We start from the raw sequence: 26,340 nt of genomic DNA on the forward strand, positions 1-26,340 counted from the left end.
TACTGGGGGATGTCATCAGTGTTGGAGTTATGGATGTTGGGGGACAGGGAGTATGTGGGAACTCTCTGTACTTCCCATTGTGAACCTAAAACTGTCCTAGAAAATAAAGTTCACTACTTAATTTCCTTAAGATTACATATAAAGGGGGAAGAGGAGGAGTAGAGGCAACAATACATCATAAACAATTATACCTTAAGATGACTATTTCAGTGTTTCTATAAATTTCAAGGCAGTACATAAGAATTAAGCTTAACAAGTTATAGTCTAAGGACATATGAATTAAGCTGTAGACTTCCCTTAAGAGGATTAAAATACGCATTAACACTATTTCCAAAAGCTGTTTTTAACATTTCTTTTCAATGTTATATATTTAAATTATTTAAGGTTATCTTAAATGCCTAGATAAGTGAGAGAATGAAATTTAATTACAGGTTATTTCCACTGTCATGTATTTAGGCAATATAGCTAGGTAACTTGTGTTAAAGGAAAATTTTAAATAGCATCAATAAGTAAGAAAACCTCTATTAGTCTTTGTTAGTCTTTGTTTCTTACAAATTTTAAAAGTGGTAGATAAAATCTAGCAATTCCAATTCCTTAACCCTAATTTTAACCGTTGTTAGGACAAATCCTAAAAAGATTTTACATTTTGCTATATTTCTGAAATGTAGAACTTCGGTTACTGAACAACCAATTTCCATATATCTAGTTAGACTACAGTGTAAAAAAAGATAATGAAAAAAAGTGTAAGGGCATTTCTTATGAACTTTTTTTTGAGTGAAAATTAGATACAAGAAAGTCACTCTTCCAATTCAGCATTATTAAAAAACATTCAAGCAAAGATCACACTATCCCTTACATATAACCCTGTTGTTGTGGCATCTAACTTTATCTTGAATAACATTTAGAAGCTCCGAAAGAGGGGCGCCTGGGGGGCTCAGTCGGTTAGGTGTCCCACTTCAGCTCAGGTCATGATCTCACAGTTTGTGGGTTCGAACCCCACGTCAGGCTCTGTGCTGACTGCTCAGAGCCCGGAGCCTGCTTTGGGTTCTGTGTCCCTCCTCTCTGCCCCTTCCCCACTCATGCTCTGTCTTTAAAAAATAAATGTTAAAAAAAATTTTTTTTTTAAATTAAAAATTAAAAAAAAAAAAAAAGTAGTTCTGAAAGAGGGGCACCTGGGTGGCTCAGTCAGTTGGGCGCCCAAATCTTGGTTTCAGCTCAGGTCATGATCTCATGGTTGATGAGATCAAGCCCCACTTCAGGCTCTGCGCTGACAATGTGGAGCCTGCTTGGGATTTTCTCTCCACCCCCTCCCCCTTCTCTCGCTCAAAATAAACTTAAAAAAAAGAAGTTCCAAAAGAATATGGAAGGCAGACGAGAAAGAGAGACACCTAAGGGGCATTAAGGAATCTACTCCTGAAATCATTGTTTCACTATATGCTAATTTGGATGTAAATTTTTAAAAATAGAAAATAAAATTTAAAAAAATAAAAATAAAAATACTTACTTTCTAGCTATATCTGGAATGCAACTTGCCTAAAATGAAAATTAAGCTGGGCTCAAATGTAGGAAAATTATTTAATACCTACAGACATATTTATACACAGGTGTTTGAGGGTTTAAGACAAATATAAGCACACACACTTAAGCATTCTTATTTCACTTAAGTATTTATTGCCTAGCATTTCAAAAACTAAAAATTTTTTCAAAAACAAAATAACTAGGATTTACTGGGTTATCTAATTGTCATGCTGCTTCTTTGAACAAATGTTTTGCTCATCAGTACAACTTTCTCACTTTTTTGCTCATGAGTACAATTTTTTCACTTTTTACCAAGCCATGTACAAAAAAAAAAAAAAAAAAAAAAGCTGTGCTCCTACTTTACCTCTGTTCCAATGAGGTATTAGCACTTTCAAATCATTTGTCTTTAATTCTGATGATTATCTTCATAATGTATATCTACACTGCTAATCTTCATTGGACTTTATTGGACTCCCCATCCTAAAAATAAGGATTTAACTTATCCTGGTCCCCCTTACTCCTTCCAGTTTTCAATGTAAGAATTAAAAAATAATAGGGCTTTAAAACTGAAATAAACTTAAAACCATATTCATCCATCAGTGTTGTACAGCATCTGGATTTCTCCCCATATAAGAATGCTCTATTCTCATTTCAAATGCCCTTCTATATGCTTTTACTTTTACATTGTCAGTGTTGGTTTTGTTTACATGCTTGTCTTCCATGTTTAATCTACTGGCTGACTCTAAAAGCTGTAAATGAATAAGCAGCATTTAAATTGCTAAAAAATATTAAACTGGGCCCAAATCACTAAGAATAAAACCCACTTCTGAGTTCTCTAATACCTAACTTTAAAAGAAAGAAAACTGAATAGCACATTATACAGTTTCGACTTGGGGGGGGGGGGGGGCAGGGAGGGTGGGAATAAGAGCTTAAAAAAAAAAAACCTCTATCAAGCTGAATTCAATGAGATTTCTTAAGTGGTTTGTGCTCTTGGATAAGCACAACTTAGGTAAGATGTTTTAAGTATTTATTTTCATTACTTAAACCTGACTGCTGCATTATATTGGGGAAAGACCACACAGCATATAATAGGCTTGGTGAAAATATTCTCTCCATGGAAACCTGACAATTTTCCTTCCTTCAGGGAAATGAGTTTCTTCAAACCAAGTTTAAAGGATGGTACATTCAATCATAATTGACAATGTCTGCTAGAAAGTCTGAACATTTTGGCTGCAGAATGAGTATAACAGACCCTTGACATTTCAAGTCTAAGTCCTGAGATCTTTGCCCAAATTCAAAAATATTCCTGAATAAATTTATACAGGTTCCTGGTTTTCTTCAGAATTACACTTTCATCTTAGGTCATAAAGTTTTTTCACACATATTTACACATCCAAATTATTAATATTTTTAATTCCGCACATCGAACAGCCATTGCATTTGTTTGCTAGCGCTGCCATAACACATACCACAAACTGGGTGGCTTATACAATGGAAATGTATGGTCTCCGCTCTGGAGACTGCAAACCCAGGCAAGGTTTGTTCTTTCTGAAGGCTGTGAGAGAGAATCTGCTCTGGGCCTCTCACTTAGCTTCTGGTGGTCTGCAGGCAATCTTTGGCGTTCCTGGACTTCTACAATCGTCACCTTGATCTCTGCCTTCATCTCCATCTGATGTTCTCCCTATGCATGTCTATGTTCAAATTTCCCTTTTATAAGGAAATCTGTCATATTGGAATAGGACCTACTCTAATGACTTTACCTTCACTATCTACATCTACAATGACCCTATTTCTGAGTTACAAGGTACTGAGAGTTAAGACTTCAACATATGTCTTTGGCGGGAACACAATTCAACCCATAGCAGCCATTTGCACATAATAAAGTTTGACATCTTCCAATCACTACATACTGTCTGGATAACTACTGAATTTCGCATGCCTATAATAGAACCTGACACACGGAAGGGGCCCAATAAATATTTGTGGAACGAATAAGTGAATAAATGCATAAGACTGTAAGAAAAGAAACCGTGGCTGCTGAGAGGTTAGCCTACATCATTAGCTGAGTAATGCTATTCTGCATGGTGTTTAGCAGTAATTAGAATTATGCTTTGGCAAAATTGCAAAATACCGCATATCCCATGAACCTCTAAGGTCACTCGTAGTCAAAATCACAAATGTTAAAGCTCAAAAATGTCAAAACTCATAAAACCCAGCAAATATACATATTTTTATTGATGATTTCTTTCTTAAGGGAGAGATACTAGAAAAGTATCAGAAATAAGGTAGTAAATGATTTTGATTTAAATAAGTCATGGAATGTGTTATTATTAGAGCAAAGGTCACTAAATGAAACAGTATCAGCCAGATACATTACAATATGGTTTATGATAAGCCATTGCTAAATGGATCACTAAATCAAGTGATTCCTTGTTAGAAGAACTCTTCTGCTATTTTAATAACTAAACCTCTTTGGACAAGGCCCAAGATGAATTGTACACACTACAGTAAATTGTACACAACAAGCCTCTATTCTTCTTACACTAACATTTTCAACATAGGCTCTCAATAGATAATGCCTACATAACAAGGGATTGAAGATATTTTATATTTCTTCTAATCACCTCATTCAAATCATAGCGTTTCCTGGGTCCTTGGCTTTAAAAAACTGTATTACTATAAATTCCGGATAGGTCTACATTCATTTCAGCAGAAGCATCTTGAAATGTTGAATTATCATCTTCAATTTCCTTCAGTCATTTATTGTAGCTGCCAAACTGAAATGGTGCACCTAAAAGGCAACACTAAACTGAAAGCAAATAATAAAAAAGTCTCTTAAATGTTTCATTTATAAAAGCTTATTTTTCCCACCATCAAATTTTGTACACTGTCTGAAATATATCACTTGACAAAATTGACATCTTGCATGCAGTTATTCTGCCAGGATACATTTGCTTAACTTCCAGGCTTATGGGGGGAGGAGAGGGAGGTAGCATCTTTTCTCAACCTTTTATGAACAGAAGAATAATACAGAGCTAAGTTGGTTTCGGTTTTTGGCCCGGGTGGGGGGCGGGGTGCAGAATTAAAATTAAACCTCAATTGCCAACACATATCACTATAGCTATCCCCTTTTCTAGATAATTTTACCAATCCTTCCTAGCTATATTAAAAATTATGCCATAAAATAAACACTTTAAAAAGGCACATCACGTCAGAGGGTGGCTGCTCCAAAGAGTAGTCTATGGCAGCTCACTGATAGGAAAACATTTCTGCAAACCAAAACCATTCAAAGCATTTTGTTGAAATCCTGCTCACAAGCAACAGCAAATTAACCAAGTAGAACGAGTCTACAAAATTCTATTATAAAGTCCTGTATACTTTTTCCCCTAACATAATTGTTAATGACAACTATAAAATGCTAATATATAAAATAAACAAAATGTGGTTTGTATTTCCAAAACCAAAGAGTTTTAGACCAGGATACAGGGAAAAGGAAATGTTTTTATTAGTAAAGTACCTTCAAATCACATTTATATAAAATAGGTTGCTACCAAGGTCATTTGGTAAAAGAGCCACTGAATTGATCCAGGCAAGTTTATGAACTATGCTATGAGGGAAGAAAATGAGATGCCAGTGCTTCCTTTTCTTCCATTTATATACCAAACTTAGCTATTACATGAGGGTCAGAATCACTGTTCAAAATCTTTCTCAGTTAATGTCACTTTGTAAAGCCGAAATTTCTGATAATTTATTGCGTAAAATCATAGTTTAACTATATCATAAACTGAGTGATTCCTAGAGCATCGTTTCCTCGAATGACCTACTTAAGAAATAAGTATCTATATTCAATACAATGTCCATTTTTGAAACATTTCCTACATTTCTAGTCAATTTTAAAAGCCTTATTTAGAAATAATACCAATCCATTTCTAATAGCTAAGTAGAACAATTTTTTAATCTGCAGGGTATCTTAAAAACCAATCAACTTGACATAACCTCCTAATTCCAGGAATGTAAACCATAATTCATCCTTCAATTTTCCTCTTAACATATTCTACTTTACTAAAATGAATTCCCATCCTGCAACTATGAAACAAGAAAATTGTACTTAAAATAATATTAAAAAATGAAATCTCATTATTTAGTATTAGATTAATAGTCTATAATTCTAATCTTAAAAATATCTATAGCTATAACCTCTCCAACTTGTTAATTCCCAAAGAGAGTAATAAAAGATGTGATTAACATCTAAACTTAGAGCAGACTGTCATTTGGAAAAAACTATGTTAACAATAACTGTACCATAGTCAAATAGATCAACCCATCACCCTTTATGGTTCTGACTAAGGTTAATGAGCACAATTTGTCATAAATTTTCTAGTAACTCTGAAAAAGTGAACAAAAAGACTACTTCTTTCATAACACTTTATAAAAGTAGAATAAAGGCTTGAGTTGTCTTCCGTGGGACCTAGCATCGTATTTGGCAATGTAAATAAATGTCATTAAATATTTGTGAAATAAATAAACAACAAATGAAAATAAAACCCACTGCACTACTACCATTCAGCTCCTTATTATGTGCCAGGTAATAAGTATTTCAAATTCTACATACTAAAATGGAATATGCTCAAACTGTTTATTTCTACTAAATAAAACACTGAAAGAATTATTCCCTAAGAAACTCCAACTTAACAGAATTTAAAAGTTGGATTTTCACAAACCAATAACTTGGTTAATGATTTTCTGTAACTGTATGACATTTTTCATTTAACTTTTTTCTTTATGAAATTAGAAAATATACAAAAATTCAAGTTATAAGTTCCTTTGTAATAAACAACACATATATATTGCACTTGGTCATAAGAACATTTATTTCTGTCACGAAGAAGTTACTTTTCAAAAAAGCTCAAAATTTGAGAGGATGAAGGTGAAAGAAGGAATGAAATAACTATAAATGTTCTTCCACTTCAAAAACTGTCTGACAACGGAGCCAAAAGACTCTGCATCTATCAGTGACTTCCTCTTCATGTGTCATAGAAAGAGTTCAACATGCTTTACAAAATCCATTACATTTTAAGACCGTTTCCAATATCTTATACCATAAATCAAGAAATCCATTTATTCAAGGTTACTTATGGAGAATTAATCACACAGAAAATTTTAACAACTTCTTTTTCAAAAATTAAAGTACTTTACTGTACTTGGCATTCCTATACATAATGATGTGGACTCAAAGACTGAAAGCATTAAGAGCATATAATTAAAGTTCAAGGACTTAGACATTAAAAAAAATTTAATACATATAATTCTCTGTGACAAATATTCCAGAAAAATAAATCAGGATATAAACACAATATAATCTCTTCTGGATTTCTCTTCCCCTTAAGTGGCATTATATAACATAGGAAGTTGTTTCAAAATACTTGTATGTACTTGATATCACCTCAAAAACATGTAATCCAAAAATCTGAAAAAGTGAGACCAAGAGAACTATGGCCATAATGCAGAAGGAACAAAAACTCATGAATTTATTCCTAATGATTTCTAAAACCTATCTTCCTAATTTCAAGGGCAAATTTATACAAAAGAGAAAAATAAACAGTCAGCTATACAAACTTTACAGCCTTTATTGATAGGATATAGCTATTATGCCAAAATTCAGCCATCAATATACAACCTCATTTCCCATCTGAAGTTAATGAGAATATATTTTACCTTAAATGGGACATAGAGGCAAATTGCCAAGAATAAAAATATAACCTTAAAGTCTTAATTTCACACTTCAAATATCAAAAGAAAATAGTAATTCCCAAAATCATGAAAACATGAAGTAACAACATAGAAAAAAATGGACATTTAAGTCATTTCATTCTCTTAATATTATATAGTGAAAACAGATGTATTTATAACTTCAGCCTTCAGATAGCATACTTCATAAAGTCATTATTCATTTAAAATAGACAAATGTTTACAAAAAACATTTAACTTAAATTTCATAGTTGCTTATAAAATGGTACTTGAAAGATTGACCTGTATAGGGAAATAAGAGTCTTGTCAAGAAAGATGATAAACTATAAATATAAAATATACCACAGTGTTAAAAATCTCATAGTGGTCTATAGGAAAATCAATAAAGATAACAATCTTTCTGGGGAAAAAATATTTAGCATTACAAATTTAAAATGTAAATTTTATATATGAATTCAATAAGGAATACATTTAAACCTTGTATTGCCACATAATCATCTATTTTGTGGAAAACAATAAAAATGATGTACTTTTTCAATAGGTGTACATCAAAACTAAAAGGCTAATTTTTACTTTTTCCTTTATTGGCAACTTTGGATGCATTTTTAGGTTTTGGTTCCCAAAGGGCATTTTTCACAAATCTTGAAGCTGCACCTCTGTCCAGCTTGCCGGCCTTTTTCTTGTCTGTTATTTCCTTGACTCTGTTCATGTATACTCTGATTCTTTCCTTAAAGATTAAAAAAAAAGAAGAAAAGAAAGCAATAGATTTACTAAGCTGTTCACCACCACTAAGTTTTATTATACTATACCTCAGTTAAATTCAACAGATATGTATTTATTGCCTATTGAGTGGTGATAGTAAGTGCAAGTGAATAGGATAAACATGCTCCATGCTCTCCTGGAGTTCATAGTCTGGGGGGGAATAGACACTAAAAAGTCATTTCAGAAGTGTTTTGATGTTTCAAAAGAGGGAGAACTAGACTAAGACATCACTACAGAGATAAACATTGAATTCTTTATGTGTGGTTATATATTTAACTTAGCATTAACCTAAATGCACATAATAACTCTTACGTATCTGAAGTCTATACTCTAAAATAGAGCTCTCATATACTTGCAGCATACAAATTAAACTGGAAATTTTTCTAAACAGGAAATGGATGAAGTAGTACTTAACTATTTTTTTATTTTACTTTCTAGTATCACAATTAAAATAAGCAAAATGAAAATACAAAATCTTTTGTTCAATTTCATAGTTTTTGATCAATAAGCACACAATACTTTCTGATGAAAACTATAGTTCTAATCAGACTTTACAAGGTGAAAAACAGAATAGGTTGTGCCATATCACTTTGAATCTTCTGAGACCATTAATCAGAATAAAGGGCTATTCTATACTTTGACTGGAAAATTTAAATAAAGGGGATGAGAGCCATAAAATAGCATAGTAAATGAGTGATCACTGATGAAAAGCAAGTTTCATTAAAATAATCAAAATAGTTACAGAAATTTACACAGAAAAATGCAGACCCCTAGAATTTTTTAATTGTGAAAGGCTGACCACTCTGCTCAAAATCCTCTTATGGTTTTCTATTTCTCTCAGAGTAAAAGCCCAAGTCTTCCCAACACAGACCCACTCCAGCCTTGCCTGGAGTTATCTTCCTCAAATATCTACATAACCACTCCCTCTCTCCCTTCCAGTTGGTTCAAACGTTAATCTCGTTAACAGGCGCTGCCTTTACCATTTAAAATGGAACCCTACTCAAGCACTCCAATCCCCCTTACCCTACGCTATTTTTTTCCCCCATAAGCTATAACTTTCTAACATACTACATACCACATATACTTATTATTTGCTTATTATGTTAAATGCTTGTCTCCCTCCACTAGATAGACTGGCATCTGCTGCAAGGGCAGTGGTATTTATCAGCTTTATTTACAGAGGAATCATCTTACTTGGATATAATGCCTGGCTTCCAGTAAGCACTCAATTATTTGTTGAATAAATAAACTGACTATTTGCAATGCCCTTCCCCATTCATGATATACATGACAAATAGATTTCCTCTCACACGCTGACTCTGTGATCAATTAGTGATGTCTGTCACAAGGTCAGAAAAGGGGAATAGGTTTATGTATGCTTTTTTATGTGCCAACTCTCGTCCAGAATATGAATGTACTCCTCCATAAAGTGGGTTCTGATGGAGAAAAAAGATAATAATTTTATCCTTTTCCAATGAAAGAATCAAGTATTAAAATACTACAAATAACTTTGTGTTAAGGAAAAATGAGGAACTTTACAAATGTAAAGTCCATATCAGAAAATTGAAAACAGATGATACATACATTGCACCCTCCTTAAGATTTTAAAGCCAGTACCACTGGTCAAATCAAGATCTGTGCCTCATACAGTTTTACATTTTTGCTGTAAGTATTTTTCACAATTTCTACATTAAAAATAAATTTGATTTTCCCCCCAAGAACTTTAAAAGAAGAACGTGTCTTACTCCCTATTTTATAAAATTAAGACAAGAGCTCTGGTTTACTCATTTTTTTTGTAAATGACCAAGTACTCTAGCAAGTTGTAAATAACATACATATCAACACCTTAAGACTTAAAAATAATAATACAGTGTCAAGTGTATGTCACATATTTATCTTGTATTTTATAAACACAAAGAATAAATGTATTAATATTCTTATTCATAAAGCCAAGTCAAGAAGGTAACCATAAGTTTGATTTCTAATTTTTTCTTTCATATTGAATGATTTAATTTTTGAAGTCAGCAAAAACTTCAAGATACTAGACCTTATATACTGTACTTATACATCTAAATGGAATACAAAGACAAACCTAGAAGATTTATTACAGGTTGTAAATATGTCACTAATGCAGAATTACTGGACAGTACACATACAACTGGTGCCAAAAAAGCTTTTAGCTTTGTTGCTGAACTGGATTCTTTACTGCTGAGAAAATGAATTAATGGAAGAATTGAAAAGGTGGGGGAGAAACTTTCCCGTCTTTGCTAGTAAATCAACTAGAATATACTTTTAAGAATTGTGTAAGAGTTTAGAAAAAAGGGGGGGGGGAGCAGTTGTAGAGATGAACAGGATTTCAAGAATTTATAGAATAAATAATATGGAAGTTATAATTACTTGAATCGTAACGTTCTTCCATCCAGAGATTTATATAATATATGGAACACAAATTCTCTGACAAAGGCAAAGAAAAGAAAAACCAAAGACATGATGAAATCTGGCTCACTTTCATAATTAGGACTCTAAATAATTTTGTTCTCCACAACTAGTGTGATAAAGTACTATGACTCTGACTTCAGGAATACCACAACAAACAGTCAAATAAAAAGAAATCCACTGCAATCTTACCAATTCCTGCTTTACTGGATGTTCCTTAGGATTAACTCCCTGAGTTGCCAAATAAACTACAAGACAAAGATTTCATGGAACAAAATGGCATATATATTAATTGCGAGCATTAGTTAAAGAAACTCTAGTTACTCACAAAAAAGAAATATCACAAAAAAAATGATAAATTAAATCTTATTTAACCTCTATGTAATATTAAATTTTATGCGGCTCATGGACATCTGATATTCTGATTTAAAAGAAATAAATATCTGACTATAAAAATTGCCATGAAGTATAACAATATATAAATTGCTAGCATTTAAAAAAGAAATCACCTTTGACATAATAATTTGCTTCATAATTAACTCCAAATTAATATACATACCCCAAAACATTGAATTTAACGTGTAAGCAGAAACTAAATCCACTTTTGCTTGTTCAAGGGGGTCCAACTATTTAATAAAAAAAGAGAGAGAGAAAAGAAGTACATACAATGAACACATCACATATTTTAAACTTTCACCAAATACAATGTATCAAAGAGATGTTTCTTTCACTTCCTATAATCCAATAACCAAATGATCTTGAAATAATTTGCAAAAAAAAAAAATTGTTAACCAGAGATTTTTACCCACAAATTTTCACTTTGAGGTATCATCTTTAGTTAGACAAAGAATATGTATAATCCAAGAAAAATTCTTTTCAATTATTTTAATTTCAGGAGTTATGATCTGGGCTTTGTATGTCAAAAGTAATTTATCAATGTAAACACTGTACATGATGCATTTATGTATAAGAGGCAGGCTAAAATTCTTAGGCAATACCAAAGACAGAAGAAACATAATGAGATTTGTTTTAGACTGTCAAAGTCAATTTACTCTTTTTGTCCTATAGGGTTTCCAGAAACTCTGATAACATCATTGTAATACTTAAAAGGTCAAAGACAGAGTCTGTCAAAAAGAACGTTTTGAGTGCTTTTTTTCTCAAAACCACGTCAAAATAAAAATATAGTTAGGAAGTATTTCCTAAAGTTGAAGTTCTGGTTTGTTTTTTCCCCTTAAAAATACCCAAACACTTGAAATAAAGGGGAAAAGGAGCACATCGCTAATCTATGTCTTCTGTATGTTTTCATAACACAGCACTGTGTTTTCTAAATTACATTTTTAAAATACCTTCTGCAACAACTCATTTCTAGAAACAGACATCATGGTCTTCAGCATCTCATCCACAGCACCAATGGAATTTTCAAATGTTGATAAATACTCATGAATTTCTACTGGGTAGTCTTCATTAATTTCTTCACCTGCCATTATGACCAACTGTAAAAAAATTAAATTCTTAGAATTCATGGGAGACAGACTACTCTTTAGTTTACAAAAACAAAATCAATACATCATATCACGTGTTTAAAAAGTGCTACAAGAGGTAAAACCTGAAGATAAGTAAACAAATCTTCTTAGAATATAATTCTAGAGCAACTACCTTCAAACTTCCCCTCCTCAAATTGTTTGAGGTGGGCAAGGGGAGAAGAGAACCCACCCAAGTCCACTAATGCTGTACATATTAGAGCCTCAATGTTTGTCAAGAATAAAAGACATGACCACCAAACATGGATTATCATTAATCAAAGTCCTACATTTAAAAAACTTCCTGTTGAAGTTAAAAACCAAGCAAAGCAATGAAAGTATGATGAGTATATCCTATCTCTATGGTTGCTGAAAAATCACAAGTAGAGCAAAAACATATATTTTAGCCCTTTTAAATTAAAAAAAAAATTTTTTTAATGTTTATTTTTGAGAGAGAGAGACAGACAGAGAGAGAGAGAGAGAGTGAACAGCCCAGAGGCAGAGAGAGAGGCAGACACAGAATTCAAAGCAGGCTCCAGGCTCTGAGCCATCAGCACAGAGCCTGACACGGGGGCTCAAACCCACAAACCACGAGATCATAACCTGAGCTGAAGTCCTACACTCATCCGGACGCTCAACCGCCGGAGCCACTCAGGCGTACCATAAATTTAGATGTTGATCTAGCAGCATGGTATGTTAAACTAAAATATCAGAAAACCTTGGTCTGAATTATCTTATGACTATCACTAAAATCATTTTGAAGCCTATATATATATATTCTGTAAGCCTCTTTAAAATATTAATAACAAATTCAAAGAGTCCATTGATCACAGCAGAAAAGAGGAAACTTCAGAGGAATAAACTATATGGTTTTCATTTAGGCCAGAGTATACCTTGACAGCCCATTCTTTTAAAATTCACATTTATATCTTAATATATAATATCTATGTGAGAAAAAACAAAATCCACATCAAGGCATTTAATATGATATCTAAGACCAAATTTCAGAAGCAATCCCAAGCCATACGTATCATCTTTAGGTTTAAAAAAAGTTTATTAGCTGAAAATACCTCTTTCATATTACAAAGCTAAGTAGAACCACCAAGAATGTGTGAAAGAGCAAAACATAGCAGAATTGAAGTAAAGAGACTTGGGCTTTCTGTCTTGCTTGATTACTGACTTTGTCACCTTAGATAAATCACTGAAAAGTCTCTGGGCCTCAACTACTTCATCCATAAAATAAGACAGTTGGTCTAATGATCTGTAAAGTCCCTTATAGTTCTAAATGTTATGATGCCTATGTCACAACTTTAAAAAGTACTATTGGAATATTTAGTGACAATATATCAACATTTCTATTCAACAAGTATATTCTGCTGAGACATCTGGTTTCACTTAAAAAAAAAGAAGGTGAAATCCATCTGATGATCACTACTTGTGCTGTAAAATTACACTCTAACTACTGTGCAACCAGCAATTAAACAAAGAACTCTGATAAAAGAAAACCCCACAGGAAGGAATTGTGACTTCCTATTTCAAAAAGCTAACTGAAAATTTACATTTGCCTCTGATCCCTCCCCAAAACTCTCCAAAATGCCAGAAGAAATATAAAAATAAGTCCATAGTAATATTGGAAACCAAGAAGGGCATGTATCCATGAGCAGACTTCAACAGTACAAATTTTTGTAAGCTAAAGAGCAAATGGGACCAGAGTGATAGGAAAGCAATCCAAGAAGCCAGAAATCCCCTACAGAGAGAGAGAGAGAGAGAGAGAGAAGGACAATGTAAGAATAACCCCAAGATGAAGGGCAATAAGATAAGAGCTGGGCCATGAGAGCTGAAAACCAATCTCTAAACCAATCTAGAGCTAAACCAATCTCTAGATCTGTGAAAGGCTCCAGCATCTGCTGCCCAAATACAGGTGTAAGTACAAAGGATATATCGCAAATATAAAGAAGACTTATATCTCTTCTCTTTATGTAGAATTTTAAGCCAATGACTTTGAAAATCTGGCTGAAAAGAATGTGGTGCTGAGGGAAAACAAAATCAGTTACCGAAATTAACCTAAAAGGAAGTACATAAACCAAATAGATTATTAAGAAAATGTTTAAGTCAAAGATCTACCCTTCAAAAAGGCTCCAAGCCTAGAAGATCTAGGTATTTTCTTTTAAACCTTTAAGCAACAGTTACTTCTTACAGTATTTAACTGTTTAAGAACACAAAAAAAGATGAAAAACTTTGATACCTATTTCATAACACACACAAAAATAAACTCCAGATGAATTAAAAAGGCAAACGTATAAACTTATTAAAAGATTATATAAAATATTTACATAATCCAAATGAAACACAAATGCTATGAAAGGAAATGAATGACAGACTTAACTACATAAAAACTGGAAGAAAAAAAAATCCACATGGTAAAAGTATACCGTAAGCAAAGTTAAAGGCAAGAAAGCGCATGGGAGAAAATATTTCCCAGAATATAAAAAAGGATTAGTTCAATTTTATAAAGAATTCCTACAAATTAAAAAAGTATCACCCATTGGACTAGCAATAATTTTAAAGATTAGCAAAGTTCAATGTTGGCAAGGGTATACAATGAAGGTGGAATATAAACTGGTACAGATATTTTAAACATACATACCCTTTGACTCAGGAAATCCTCTTAAGAATCTAGCTTAGAGAAATTTCTGTATACATACATACAAATTTATTAAAATGCACTCCTTGAACTCTTCTCTCAATCTCTCCCACTTTCTCTTGCATCAATTTTTCCCTCTGCTCCATCATTATCCATAAGCTTACAACATTTTATTTCTCCATCTTTGACAACAAAAGAAATATCTTGATTTCATATCCCCCTCCAGCAAAAGCCTCATTTTCCAATCCTTGAAAGAAGTGCTTATAATAACAGTTCCAATTGCTTTTAGAACAAACCCTCAAAACAGGTGCTTACACTAACAGTCCCAATTCCTCTCCTTCCATTCTTTCTTGATTCGGCCACAATCGGGCCCCCTCCTTCTCATTCAAATTGCTCTCGTCAAGGTCATCCACACAGCCACATTGTTAAATTCAATGGTCAATTCCCAGTTCTCATCACTTGACACTGTTCACTCTCTTCATTTCCTTGGCATCACATTTTCTTGATTTCCCTCCTACCTCGTGGCTGCTTTTTTGGTCTCCTTTGCAGCATCCTTCTCATATCCTCAGCCTCTTATCCTTGAAATGCCCACAGGCGTCCTTGATTCTCTTTTCCTCTCTAATTTACTCACTAGGTGAGCTCAGGGCTTTAAATTGCATTAATATACTGATGACTCCCAGGTCTTTATCTCCAACCCTGACCTCCCCACTGAACTCCAAATTATATTTCCAACTGCTTACTCAATACCTCTGGTTGATGTTAATAGATTCTCAAATGTAATGTGCCCAAAGCCAAATCTTGCCTACTGTAGTGTTTCCAACTCCACCTTCCCAATTGTTCAGACCTAAAATTACAGAGTGGTCCTTGACTCTTCTCTTTCACCCTAGCTTTAAGACATATTTAGAATCCAACCACATCCTACCATTTCTATTGAGACCACCCTGATCCAAGTAAATTCAAGCCATCACTGTATCTTGCCCAGATTGTTGCAGTAGCCTCCTAAATGACCTCCTTGTTTCCATTCTGATAGTTTAGGAAATTTCCATTCAAAGGTTCACCACACCTCATTCAATAAAAAACAAAATCTGGGGCACCTGGGTGGCAGTCAGTTGAGGGTCCAACTCGATTTCAGCTCATGTCATGATCCCAGGGTCATGAGATTGAGCCCCACATCGGACTCTGCACTGAGCATGGAACCTGCTTAAAATTCTCTCTCTCCCTCTGCCCCTCTCCCCTGCTCATGTGCGGGCTCTCTCTAAAATAAAAAAGAAACAAAATTTTAAGTAAAAATTTTAAAAAATAATAAAAGACAAACTCCTTACTTACAGTGGCCTAAAAAGCCCTCTCTGCTACCTCCTCTGTGACCTCATCTCCTCATTCCACTCAGGCCATAACAGCCTCATTGCTCTTTCACGTCAGGTATGCCCCTACCTCAGGGCCTTTGTGCTTCTTCTTCCCTCCCTAGAATGCCTCTCCCCCACCAGGAGCTTCAGAGCACAGTACTTCACCTTCAACAGATCTCTACTCAAAGGTCACCTGCAGGTAATCCTTTCCTGACTACCTATGTTAACAGGCACACACCCCACTCCCAGCACTCCCCATCTCCTCTGCCTCAGAGTCCTCAGTAGCATCTGACTTATTTATTCATTTACTGCCTGGCCACCTCCAAAAGAAGGGAACTACATGAGAGCAGAAATTTTTGTGTTTTTTTCACTAGCACTGCCCGACAGTCAATAAACATTTGTTGAATGAAAAATCTCTAACAAAATACTGGAAATACTAATCTAAATATTCATCAATAAGGAAACAGTTAAATGAATTACAGCACATCCATCCAAGAGAATATTAAAAACAAAGAAGTAAAGCTTTATGTAGTAACACAAATGAGAAATGGTGAAAAAATTCATACAACATTGTATACAAAACAATATGTATCTAACATATGCCATTTGTTTCTAAAAACCGGTATAATATAAAGATATGTAGAAAAAGGTCTGGAAGTGGGAATGCAAGCTGGTGCAGCCACTCTGGAAAACAGTATGGAGGTTCCTCAAAAAATGAAAAATAGAACTACTCTACGACCCAGCAATTGCACTACTAGGCATTTATCTTGCTGTTTCGAAGGGACACATGCACCCCCATGTTTATAGCAGCACTATCAACAATAGCAAAAGTATGGAAAGAGCCCAAATGTCCATCGACGGATGAATGGATAAAGAAGTTGCGGTGTATATACATATAATGGAGCATTACTCAGCAATCAAAAAGAGTGAAATCTTGCCATTTGCAACTACGTGGATGAAACTGGAGGGTATTATGCTAAGCGAAATTAGTCAGAGAAAGACAAAAATCATAGGACTTCACTCATATGTGGACTTTAAGAGACAAAACAGATGAACATAAGGGAAGGGAAACAAAAATAATATAAAAACAGGGAGGGGGACAAAACAGAAGAGACTCATAAATATGGAGAACAAACTGAGGGTTACAGGAGGGGTTGTGGGAAGGGGGGATGGGCTAAATGGGTAAGGGGCACTAAGGAATCTACTCCTGAAATCATTGTGCACTATATGCTAACTAATTTGGATGTAAATTTAAAAAAGGAAAAAATAAAATTAAAAAAAAAAGAAAAAGGTCTGGAAGGAGATATACAAAAAAGAGACATTCTCTCTGAAAAGGGTCAGAGATTAGGGAATAGGATCAAAGCTGACTCATTTTTCTAACTCTTCATTCTTCATTGTTTAAATTTTGTTATTTCAAAAAGCATGTATTAAAATCGTAATAAAAATAATCATTAAATTTAAATAAAGGCATATTTTAACAAAGTGTTTTGGCTCTTAACAAATACTGCAAGTATAAAAAACACAAAAAGGCCTTTATTTAAATGTGAATGTTTTCATCCAATTTTTCTATTAGTGAATAATTTCCCTCCCTAGAATCATGATGGGGATTTTTCCTGCAATTATTCCTGGTCCCTAAGCCCCAATAAACAAGTAGTTATTTATTGTTAAAATGGGTGAGGGTGAGCACTGAAAGCAAGGCAGTAAGAATAATTACCCTCATTAAATATGAACTGAACCACTTGCCTTTTTCCTAACTAAAAAATAAAGGCAAGGCCGACTACAAAATAATGGTTCTTCTATGATCAGAAATTCCCTCCAATTCATGATTTCTTCTAACATTTTACACAGACAGTTCCTGAATATTTGTTCTTTCCACAGGAAAAGTTACAAGGAGAGAACTTGCAGAAACTTCCCTCTGTTCCCTTTGTTACTCAGATCCCAGGATGACGCCATGCATGTATGGTATTAGCAGCAATAGCAAACATTTGAAAATCACTGCCTATGAGCCAGACACTTCTAAGTATACTCACTTACTTCAGATTCAATAACTTGCCCAAAGTTGTACATGGTAAAATGCCCAAAGAAGAGAAAGAAGAAAACAACTCACCCTCCTCTGCTCCTTACTCCTTCCCAAGTTCTAAAGGTATTTCTCACCCTTCCACCTCACCTCCTCCTTCTAAAGTACCAACAGCAAAGGTGCAAGTGGAAGAGGACATGAGAAAATTTGCCTCTTTCCATCTCTAAGTCTGGTTGGGACTAAAGCACAGAGAGAGGGGGGAACCCTCCCCTAGTAACTCCTATAGGATGTTACTGTCACTTCTTCCTCTCAGTGGTAAGGGAAACCACAGTACAGGCAAGAGAAAAGAGGGGTGCACAGCATCACACATAGAACAGAAGCCATCCCCCTATCTGCTACCCTTGATTCTCTTACTTCCGGGAGGTCAGTCCAGCCAGGAACATAGGAATCACCCCTTACCCCTTCCTCAGGCCCCAGATCCCATCAGTTTGGCCTCCTTAATGTCCTTACACCACAAGCTTTCCTCCACTTTCACTGGCTAGATCATTTCAAGAGCCTTTGAGTAATCTCCCTACTGTCAATATTTTCCACTCTCAATTTTGAGATGTTACAAAATATGATTTTTCTATGGATACTCTGATCATTGTACACCCCTGCTTAAAATCCTGCAAAAGTTCCCGATCCCCTCAGGATGGATGCCAGGCCTATTATTACATGGCCCTTGTTTGTCTAACCTCATCTTTCATCACCCTCCTCTTCCAATCCTATAGCTGCAGCCACAATGGCAGTTTTCCAGATGTGCCATGCTCATTCACTCTAACCTTTCACCTGTATGGTTCTCTGTACATTAACTGTTCTTCGCACTTAACTTTGTTCAAACCTTGCTTATTTTTGGAGGTAAGATCAGGTTTTACTTCAGCCAGTGAAGATTTCTCTGAGTGCCACCCTCCCATTCTCTCTGGAGAAACACAACTACAAGCTGTCATGTCACCTAAAACACTATTTGGTGATGTCTGTTGATGTACTTGACTTCCCTTTGACTACAAGCTCCTTGAAGGGGCTGTGTCATACTGCTGTTGTATCACCAGTGGCTGACACACAGAATGACTATGTCATGATCTGCCCAGGACAATCCCAGTTTATACCTGTTGTTTCAGTCTGCCATCTGCCCAGCTCTCCATTTCTCTTCCACAAGTGCCAGTTTGAACAATAAGTCATATGGTCACCCTAAAAAAAGTAGATTCTCTGACCCTTACCACCACTCCCCACCCCATTTTCTTAGAGAACAGGAATCAGGGGAGTTGCTCCTGGTACCAGCCAGAGCTCACCCAGAGCAGTAGAACCAATAGGAGATATATATAAAGAGATTTATTGCAAGTAACAGGTTTGTGCAACTGTGGAAGCTGGCTAACTAATTCCAAACTCTGCAGGGCAGGCCATCAAGGAAGGGCATACTGGAACTCCTGGCTACAAGAGGAAGCTGCTGTCCACAGGTGGAACTTCTGTTTTGTCAGGGAATCCTTAGCTCTGCTCCTAAAGCCTTTTAACTGATTGAATCAAACCCACTCAGCTTATCTAGAATATTCTAACTTAAAGTCAACTGATTTGTGGATTTTAATCACATCTACAAATACTTTTACAGCAACATCTAGGTTGGTATTGGACTGAATATCTGGGGGCTGCAGTCTCACTAAGGTGTCACATCAAAAAGACCATCACACTCCTTCCAGCCTCCAGAACTATAGCAGAAAAGGTACATTCTTAGCATTACAAGCTGTTGTTCTGACAGAATTTCCCCACAAGTCTTGTTATTCCTGACTGTAGATTCCCAAGTAATAAAACTAGACTTCAAATTCCAGCTAACAAATGTGAAGGAATGACAAATTACAAAAAAATATATCACCATTTTGCAACCCCTATTGAAATTATAGATACAGGCAACAATCACTGACAGATAAAGGGGTGAGGGGCAAGTTTACAATGGAGGGGTGAGACTGTCACTAATTTCTTTTTTAACGTTATTTATTTTTGAGACAGAGAGAAACAGAGTGCAAGCAGGGGAGAGGCAGAGAGAGAAGAGAGGGAGACATAGAATCTGAAGCAGGCTCCAGGCTCTGATCTGTCAGTACAGAGCCCAACGCAGGGCTCAAACTCACAAACTGTGAGATCATGACCTGACCCGAAGTTGGACGCTTAACCAACTGAGCCACCCACAGGCCCCAAGACTGTCACTACTTAAACCCAGGGATCAATCTTCACATCACTGAAAGTAGGACACAAACAAATTATGAATCTCCTGATGTTAAGCAATGTGATGTACACAGCACCATCTCTGTAGCATGACCAACATCCCCAAACAAAGTTGAATCTGAACCTAATTGAGCCCTTAAAGCTAACTTCCATTTTACAGGAAATACAGAGGATAGAGAAACAAGTTAACAACATCACAAGAAAGCAAACAGACAAATCTAGAATAAGAAATACTCTACTGGACAATTGACCTGGTTTCTGTAACAAATAAATGGGATGAAGAAAAACTAAGAAAAGGGAGAGGAGGTAGAGGAAGAAGAGATTAAAGAGATCTGGGAGAGCTAACAACCAAATGGAATATGTAGACCTTGTTTGGATCTTGATTCAAATCATGTTTAAAAAGATTATTTTTGAGACAAAGAAATCTGAACATGGATCAGGTGTTAGATGACACTAACAGATCATTGATAATTTTGCTATGAAATTAGAAATCAGCTATGAGGTGAATTCAGCCTGGGTGGCTCAGTCGGTTAAGCCTCCGACTCTTGATTTCAGCTCAGGTCATGATCTCACAGTTTGTGGGATCAAGCCCTGCACTGGGCTCTTCACTCACGGCACAGAGCCTGCTTGGGATTCTCTCCTTCTCTCTCTCTTTCTTCCTCTCTCTCAAAATAAACAAATACACAAAAAAAGAACTCAGCTATGCAAATGGCATGATAGTTATATTAGACAATATCCTTATTTAAGGGTGCATACTTCAGTACATAGGGGTAAAATTACAAGACATCTTGAATTTGCATTTTAAAAAAAGCTAGCCTTCATGAGTTAATTATACTTTGAGAGTCAAGATAAGAACCTATGTACATTATTTCTATAGTGAAATTAGATAGCTAACTCACAAATTAACATTTAGAATATAACTCAGTTCATAAATTTAAAAACACCTAAATAGAAAGTACGGTCTAGAATACTTAAGCAGCTCTACTATATCTCATTTCAATTCCAAATGTAATTGGGGGTAATGGGAAGCTAGGTCACTGGGTGTGCTCACCAGATCTGTGATAGTTGTTGAACAAAGCTTATAAAAACAAAACAGACCCTGTGGCCTCAAATGAGGTGTTTATTACTGACATTTCCAACAAAGGCTGACATTCCAGAGTGTCTAATTATTTCAATAATGTCACAAATTTCCTTCTAAAAAAAATCCTGATGCTGTATACTTTATCTGCCTCTCCTAAAAATGAATGCATGCAAAAATGAATAAATAAACAAACCATCAAATCAAGTCTAAAGTCATATATAAAACTAGGGAAAATATTTGCAACAAAGACAGATAAAAAGGAACCTCTACAAATCAACTTAACAACAAAAAGAATACTTGTAATCCAAATGAAAAATGAACAAAGAAAATCAGCAGTTCACATATAAAGGAATCCAGGTGACCAATAAACATAAAGAAAGCTACTTAATCTTATAATTAAAGAAACATAAATCGCTAAAACAAAATGCCACTTTTCATCTGTCAAACAAGCAAAAATTAAGAAGATTGATAGCATCTAATATGGGCAAAGGTGAGGAGAAACAGCCTCTCATTCACTATTAACTGGAGTGTAAATTGAGCATGGGGGGTGGCAGGAATTTGGCAATGTGCTTCAAAATTGTGTACGTACAAATTCTTTGACCCAGCAGTTTTACTTCCCAAAGAGTACATTTTCCCAAAGATAATGTTCAAGGACATCTACTGCAACACTCTAAAATACTGAAACTTTAAAGCAGGGAACAATCTACATGCCCATTAACAAGAACTGGTTAAATAAATTATGATCTATTCACTCAATAAAATACTCTGATGCCATGAAAAGGTATAAAGTAGAGCTCGGATTCCTAAGATATATTAAGTCAACAAAAACTGAACAGCACATATAATACACTCATTTGTTTTTAAGAAAAAAGATACATGAGTATGGAGGCATACTTGTATATCCATGTAAATTTCTTAAAAAAGAAGCTGTTAACTGTGGCTACTCCTGGGAAACCAAAAAGCAGGAAGGTAGGGAGCACATTTTATGTTATACTCTCAGAATTACTATTTTCAAACAATAATATACATAACATATTATAATAATTATCTGTATTTACATATAAGTTTTTCAATTCTTTGAAATTTACTTCATCCAGAAATATACCAGATAAAAATGTCATTTCCCCAACTTAGCAGCTAAAATCAAACCTACATTCTTTAGCTCTATTATATTCAAAGAACCATATGAATAGATTCCCTTCTGTACACATAAATTTTCTAGTCACCATGAGGCCATTTTCTCCCTCTTCTCACATTACAAAAACCTTTCTGGATGTGTGCTATCCCTAGAACTCCTAGAATTGCGAGGACTCCCAGCCACCATGATTTTTTTCCTGCTTAACTCCACTCCCTCACCCATCATATCCACTAGGTACAGTCTCACAGCATCCTTCTTTCTCCTTATTGTTGTAATTTCATATTTCTGCAATTATTTGATTAATGTCCATCATCCACACTGGACTGTAAGCTTCATACAGGGCAAGTCTTTACTCAGAAGCAATCCTTAGTGCCTGGCATGTAGTAAATGTTCAGTGAATATTACTCATTTACATGGCATCGTAGATTCCATGCTAAGATAAGGATAAATAAAGGAATTGTCAGTCAACTGAGAGAAGACCTGGTTGGGGTTTTGTGAATTTCTTTAGCAGCGTTCAGTAGGCCTAGAGCAAGAACAATTACCAAGAATGCAGGAATTGGTTAATGGACACAAAGGAAAGGACTTGCAAAAGTATCTTTAAAACAGCAGCCTGGGAGGTATGGCCTTGAAGAGAAAGAAGTAAAGCCTTTCCCTCTGCTCGGAATACCTGTCCTTATACTCCATCCCCTGTATTCTGAGCCCAGTGAAACATTAATTCTTTAAACCAACATCAAATGCCCTCTCCTCTGTAAAGGAGTAATTTCGTCTTCTTTTCTCCTTCTTCTTTACTCTCATGGTTCTCCAGACTTAGTTATCATATATCCATCAATCATACACATTTTCATGTATCTTGATAAATTCAAAGATCAAGATTCAAATGACCCATCCATTCATTACATTTGACAAAAATGAACACACTACTCGGCCCTGAATCCCACAACACTAGATTCTCAAAACTGTCCCTGCTCCTCAGTAGCTATTCATTTTGTCTCCTTTGCTAGTTCTTCATCTCCCCAAACCTAAAAAGGCTAAAATGCCTAAGGACTCAGGTCTTGTACTACATTCTTTTCTGTTTATATTCACTCCTTTGGTGATTATCTCCAGTCTCCCAATTTTAAATACCATCTGTTCGCTGACAACTCCCAAATGTTCTTTTCTAGCAATGATCTACTCCCACTGAACTCCAGACTTGGTACACTCAACATCTCAACTTGGATGACTAATAGACATCTCAAACATAGTATGTCATAACTGAACTCCTAATCTTCCCCCACAAGCCTGCTCCTCCCATAGTTTTTCACTTCTTAGTTAATGGCTATTCCACCCTTCTAGTTGTTCAAGTCCCATACCCTGACAATTATCTTACTCTTACAACCCACATTTAATCCATAAACAAATCTGTTCGCTTTACCTACAAAATACGTTCAAAATTGAACTGCTACTCACCATATTCATTTCTTTCCACCCTATGAGATTGTGAAGCTGCTATAATCTCATGTGAATTATTACAACACCTTCCTAATTAGTCTCCTGGCTTTTGCCTATGCCACTCTTCAACAATCTGTTCTTAACACAGCAGCCAGAGTGATCCTGTTAAAAACCTAAATCAGATCATGTCAGTCCTCTGCTCAAAACATTCCCCTGGTTATGTATCCTCTGTGCTATTCCTTCAAGGTGGGATTCATGTTGCATGACATTTGCATCTGCATGTGACTAACAATGTCTTGACACATATTAGGTACTTCGTAACTATCTGTTAACTGTCTAAAACCAATGAAAGTAAACTGGAGACAAATTTTGGAAAATCTTAATATCAGATTAGAATTTATACTTAAAGATATTAGGAAGTCACCACATGAATCCAAAAGAAAAACGTACCACAATGTACATTCTAGGACTATTTCCATTCCTATGCTAAGCAGAGTTACATACAATTATGAACTAAGCCAGAAAAAAATCCAATTTATAATTTTTTTGGAACTAGAGGACATCTGCAGATGTCACACCAGAATTCTATTACCATAATGACCTTTTTGCACTGCATTTTCTTAGAAAATAACGGTGAAACATATATAGAACAATCCGTCAATAATATCACTCCTTTGGCAGACAACCCATGTTAGTACCACCTATAATTTTCCTTCAAACTTACAGTAAAATCCCTGAGAAAAGATTAACTTTTTTCTTTTTAAAGGTGTTAGCCTCTAAAAAACAAATTTAGGGGCGCTTGAGTGGCTCAGTTGGTTAAGCGTCAGACTCTTGATTTCAGCTCAGGTGATGATCTCATGCATGGTTCCTGAGTTTGAGCCACGCATCAGGCTCTGCGCTGACAGTGCATGGAGCCTGCTTGTTACTCAGTCTCCCTCTCTCTCTCTACCCCTCCCCAGCTTGCTCTCTATCTCTCTCTCAAAATAAATAACTTAAAAAAAAATTATCCCAAAGCCCGATAACAGAAAAAGATAGAAATTACAAAAGGTTGCTCAAGATTGAGAGGAATAATTACATCAGATTGTAATGAATTTACTTCGATTATTTAATGTTAATGTTTAACTCAAAATATTTTCAAATTTATAGATATGAAGCAGCAAACTACCTTCCAAAACCACGGAATTTGCTTATTACAATATTACCATCTCTAAAAGAGTAACAGTATATAGGGCTATTGTGAAAGTTAAATGAATAATATTGGTAAAACTATTAGAACAGTGCATGGTTCAGTTATCACTAGTAGTTAGTAGTAGTAGTTATTATTTTACTAAAGTGAAAATGATCAAATACCCTAATCCAATGTGGACTATTCAAAGCCAAACTTGAAGGGTCAACTGTTTGGAAACAATAGCTGAGATAACACATATAAAGAACCATCTAAAAACTAAAAGCAGTTATGAAAAACTGTATCACCTCTGTACTGTGATACATACAACATAGCTATTGGAGGGAGCTATAACATCCTATAGCATTTTGGAAAACCACTGTTCACACTGTCTTTATTTTATCTTTCAACAAAACAATGAGTTCTGGCATTTCCACCCATCACAAATAGTTCTCTCAATTTCAATAGTTGTCGGATTTTTTTTTCGGATCCAACATTTTTGGAACCAACGTCAACATACAATTACTTCTCACTTCAGTATATTATCAGACAGTCCAAAGAGGTTAATAAGCGGGACACATACATCTTCATCAAGCAAAAACTGAACTGCGGTCAACACACAGGAAGACATTAAAGATAATTTTAAGCAGAAGTTTGAATCGCACCCAACCTTCTTCCTGAGGCATAAAGGAAAACTTTCTTGAGTACCCACTCTGGATTTCACCTTTAAATCGAGATTAGCCTACCGACTCAAGTGGGCTAATACTGCAGCGGCAGGCAGTTGGTGATCATATATGTGAATGAAAAATGTGGATAACACAGTAAAGTTACTCCTCTACACTTCCCACTTTGGCCTTCCTCCCTAAACAAGATTTGACAGCAGCTGAAAATTGTTAAGTTATTTAATTTCTCCTTCGCCTTCCAATATTTGATAGGAGGAGCTGAGAAGAAAAAAGTAAAGGCCAGATCAAGAGGGAGAAGTAAGGGTCCAAGGTTAGCCAAAGCCAGCAAGCAGCCGCAGGGCAAGCCCAAGTGGAGGGCCTGAAGCAATGCTGCCCCCAACGCTCGGGTGTGAGGGAACGCATTCACGAAGGCTACGCAGCTCGACCCGCTCCTCACAGTCAGCCAGGGGAAGAAAGGGGGACTCCCAGAAGAAGCGAACTTTTGCAGAAACACGAGACAAACTCAACCCCCAGCTTCGAATAATACCTCGCTGGCCTTCTACTCCGGTCTCCTGGAAAAGCAGTCGGGCAGTGGTGACGTCAATAAGGCGCCGGCTCTATCCCGGGC

At 35.5% G+C, this 26,340-nt stretch overlaps 1 protein-coding gene across 2 annotated transcripts; it reads right to left on the reverse strand.

Moving 5' to 3' along the window:
- Positions 1-7,127: 7,127 nt before the first annotated feature.
- Positions 7,128-26,339, reverse strand: C1D (C1D nuclear receptor corepressor). 2 transcript variants are annotated; one of them, XM_053200697.1, is made up of 6 exons: positions 26,260-26,300; positions 15,723-15,883; positions 11,811-11,957; positions 11,024-11,090; positions 10,657-10,712; positions 7,128-7,993 (listed from the first exon to the last, which is right to left on the reverse strand). In XM_053200697.1, the coding sequence occupies exons 3-6, from the start codon at positions 11,946-11,948 to the stop codon at positions 7,829-7,831; spliced, it is 426 nt and encodes a 141-aa protein (XP_053056672.1). In that variant the 5' UTR covers positions 11,949-11,957; positions 15,723-15,883; positions 26,260-26,300; the 3' UTR covers positions 7,128-7,828. The 2 variants fall into 2 exon arrangements, with proteins under 2 accessions (XP_053056672.1, XP_014919450.1); XM_015063964.3 differs by lacking the exon at positions 15,723-15,883 and having other exon boundaries at positions 26,260-26,339.
- Between the last annotated feature and the right edge of the window lies 1 nt (position 26,340).

Source organism: Acinonyx jubatus, chromosome A3, assembly GCF_027475565.1.
Source record: "Acinonyx jubatus isolate Ajub_Pintada_27869175 chromosome A3, VMU_Ajub_asm_v1.0, whole genome shotgun sequence".
Classification (NCBI taxonomy): Eukaryota; Metazoa; Chordata; class Mammalia; order Carnivora; family Felidae; genus Acinonyx; species Acinonyx jubatus.